The following is a 3101-nucleotide window of genomic DNA, read 5'->3' as shown; positions in this document are numbered from 1 at the left end:
TCCAGTGGCTATCCCGGTTAAAGGGGAAGAGTGAACGGCTCTGCTGTCAGGAGAGGGACCAAGCTTGCTGAAGGTAGAACTGATTGCACAGGTTTTATTTTGAATAGGCAATTTCAATATAATATTGATTGCATTAGTATTTACTCTTATAACTGCTGTGTTTGGTTATAGAAGATTAACTACAGTACCTGTAGATGTGAAATCTCTCCTTCTCTTAGTTTTAGCTGTGATTGAAGGTTTTCAATTATACTTGAACCTGCTCCCATCCTTATAGCATCATAAAGATTGCTCCCACTAGTAGCTATTGGCCCGAACGAGTGATCATGAGGATCATCCTACAAACAAAGGGTTAGAGAAGCTTAAAATTAGACAAAAATGTGGCCCCTTTGGAATCCGCCCTCTCCCAAACTATTATTTCATTTAAGATTATACCAGACAAACATTTCAATGCTTAAAGCGTGCTTTTAAAAGAGAAGCTTAAGGTATGATAGGTATGAATAGGTATGATCCGAGATAGCTTCTTACTGGCAAGTCCTGCTGTCACCTTACAACTGCCTTTAACTGGGACATGGCTAACTGTATCCATAGGAAAGCAGCAGACATCACGCAGATTACAACAGTCAGGCTGGGCCCTAAGCCAGGCTCACCAGTAAAAATAAATCAACTGATTTGACTCCCTGCTGGAGTTACTCAATTCTTCTAGATGAAATCAGACACGGGAACTCAGCACCAATACATGTACATATTGCTCTGCAATAAAAGTCGTAGTTTCACACTGTCTGTCACAGATGTTTTTTACAATTGTAGACATTGTGTAAGCGGGTTTTAGACATTTCTGCATAGGAATTACCTCATCTAAGGCCAGTCAGATCTTGAAGAGTCATTTTCTACATTAATAAAACTTCCTGAAGAGGAAAAAAAGCAGTCTGTCCAAAAAAGGCAGTATTACTGATAGATGATACCTGTGAGAGGAAAGATGTCTGAAGACCTGCCATGTCAACTCCACTTATGGAACTAGAGCGGGACATAGTTGGAGTACTTGAAACGGTTTCAACTGTGAATGACTTCCGATCCTAGAAAAACCCAAACAATCCACACACCACCACCAGTTAGATAAAAGAGTTTACAAGACAGTGAAAGGCAGATTCTGCGAAGGACAGACCTTTTCTACCACCAACTACAGTACACAATGTATAGACAATCTTTCCCCTCCTCCCATCCCCTAGTACACACGGAAGTCCAACAACGGGGAATTACTGTGCTAGTAACTCCTTCAGCCTACATTCAAATCCTCGGAGTTTTCAGGGAACAAAGGGAGACATTCAAATGACACCAAAATAATTTCTTTCGAGCACCCAAGGGAGATTCAGATGGTTTTCTCTGCCCAGATGTATCATGAGAAGAATATCCTAAAGCCAGAAACATGTCTCTTTTTAGAATGCACGTTAATACTTTCTTTTCAGTAAAGTGTGCAAATTCAGGTCTGAGGTTTCTCACATGCTCACACCTTACTGACGTACCTTCCAAACAGACCAACCCCTTTTTACAGCAGCATCTGGCAGTATGGAAGGACTTTTAGATTTTTAGAACTGAAGGTGGTAAGAAACCAGTAACAGAAACATCTTTACTTGAATATCAACTGCTCATTAGCAGTAACAAAGTTACTGACTGTTGAGGACTGTTCTGTCACTTGTGACTTAAGCTGGAAAGCATGTGGGACATCACACAGTGCCGTGAAATGCAAAGCAGGAATTCAGTGGAAGCAGTGCCAGCAGTCTAAGCAAAGAGAACAAATAGCTTCGGAAGAAACAGAATCCAAGAGCATTCAAAAATAATCAGACAATGAAATCAACCATTACCCGTGTTCCGTCTCTTCTCAGGTTAAACAGACTATTACTCAAGACTCATTTCAGTATCGCACAAGCACTTCACTGGCAATAAAAGGCAGCTGCAATAAAGAACAGGCCGAGTCCCCGTGCCTAGGCTGACAGAATGTGCTCTACTGCTCCAAGTCCACTTTGCTGCTTGCCACAGCTTCAGCTTCTAGGTATCTACTAAAACAATGGTAGTATCAATAAGAGTGAACAGAAACGTCAGGTTTTGGTACCTTCTCCTTTGCTGCTTCTTGTACAAAAATCGCCTTCTTTCTTTCCTGTTCAACTTTCATCTTCTCCATTTCCAACTGAGTAGTTAGCAGCGTCTGCAAAAATTAATACAGGTTGTTAAACTCCTGCTAGCTCAGACGTCAACGACGACATAGCTTAAAACTGAACGTGGCAACACCTTCTCTTTCTTTGCCTCTTCTAAGGTTTTTGCGTACTCATCTTTGAGTCCTTCTAGTTCAACCTCATACCTACAGTGAGGAAAAAAAGAGGTAGTCAGTAGGTAAGTATTCCGTGTGTAGATTCGTGTACTTTTAAAACAAACATAGCTCCAAGGCTTTAAAACATTATGAAAGTAACATACTTCAGACAAACTTCAGCATGAAACAAAACATCCTTAAACAAGCTGGGCAACTTTACCGAGAGCTGTCGTGATTTTGCATAGTCGTATCAACACTCAATCTAATCTCCTGACTCGCAGAGATCTGCTGCAGGCAGTTACATAAGAGATACTTGACTCCATTTCACTGCTATTTTAAAGAGGCTGTTAACCAAAAACGCAACTCACCGACTGTTTTCATCTTCCATTTTCTTCAGTCTGTTTCTCTCCACTTCTAGCTGAGCCTGAAGGCGTGTGTTTTCTTGCCTTAAAAGGCTATTCTGAGATTCAGTAGAAGACATCTGAATTTTATTAGAAAGAAGTTCTTCCGTGGCAGCCCTTTCTCTCTCAGCAGCTGCTGCTAGAAGAGTTTGAGACTCACCTAACATTAAGAAAAACACGGAATTTCACTTTTTTGATCAAACATCTATAATATGGGCCAATTATTTAAGCACCAAAATGAAATTTGGGATTTTTTAGATTAAACTAAATTTTCTTTTAAATAAAAAAAGAACCACAAAACAACCCCAGTACTCTTCTCTGTTGTAAAAGAAATTAAGTGTTTTCCACCATACAATTAGAGGACAAAGCAATGCAAAACAAGGAGACTTCACACTCTT

General features: G+C 40.2%; 1 protein-coding gene across 1 annotated transcript in view; it reads right to left on the bottom strand.

Moving 5' to 3' along the window:
• The window catches only part of TMF1 (TATA element modulatory factor 1), a gene marked incomplete at its 5' end in the record, with an annotated part of 13405 nt that overhangs the window by 1494 nt on the left and 8810 nt on the right, over nucleotides 1–3101 (bottom strand). The window contains 5 exons of the mRNA XM_010132083.1: nucleotides 189–335; nucleotides 963–1073; nucleotides 2108–2200; nucleotides 2284–2353; nucleotides 2671–2863. Coding sequence (XP_010130385.1) covers nucleotides 189–335; nucleotides 963–1073; nucleotides 2108–2200; nucleotides 2284–2353; nucleotides 2671–2863 — 614 coding nt within the window. The remainder of the gene's footprint in view (nucleotides 1–188; nucleotides 336–962; nucleotides 1074–2107; nucleotides 2201–2283; nucleotides 2354–2670; nucleotides 2864–3101) is intronic.

Source organism: Buceros rhinoceros, unplaced genomic scaffold (genome assembly GCF_000710305.1).
Source record: "Buceros rhinoceros silvestris isolate BGI_N320 unplaced genomic scaffold, ASM71030v1 scaffold19432, whole genome shotgun sequence".
Lineage (NCBI taxonomy): Eukaryota > Metazoa > Chordata > Aves > Bucerotiformes > Bucerotidae > Buceros > Buceros rhinoceros.
Note: the sequence above shows the minus strand (reverse complement) of the source record. Positions and strands in the feature narration are given on the sequence as shown.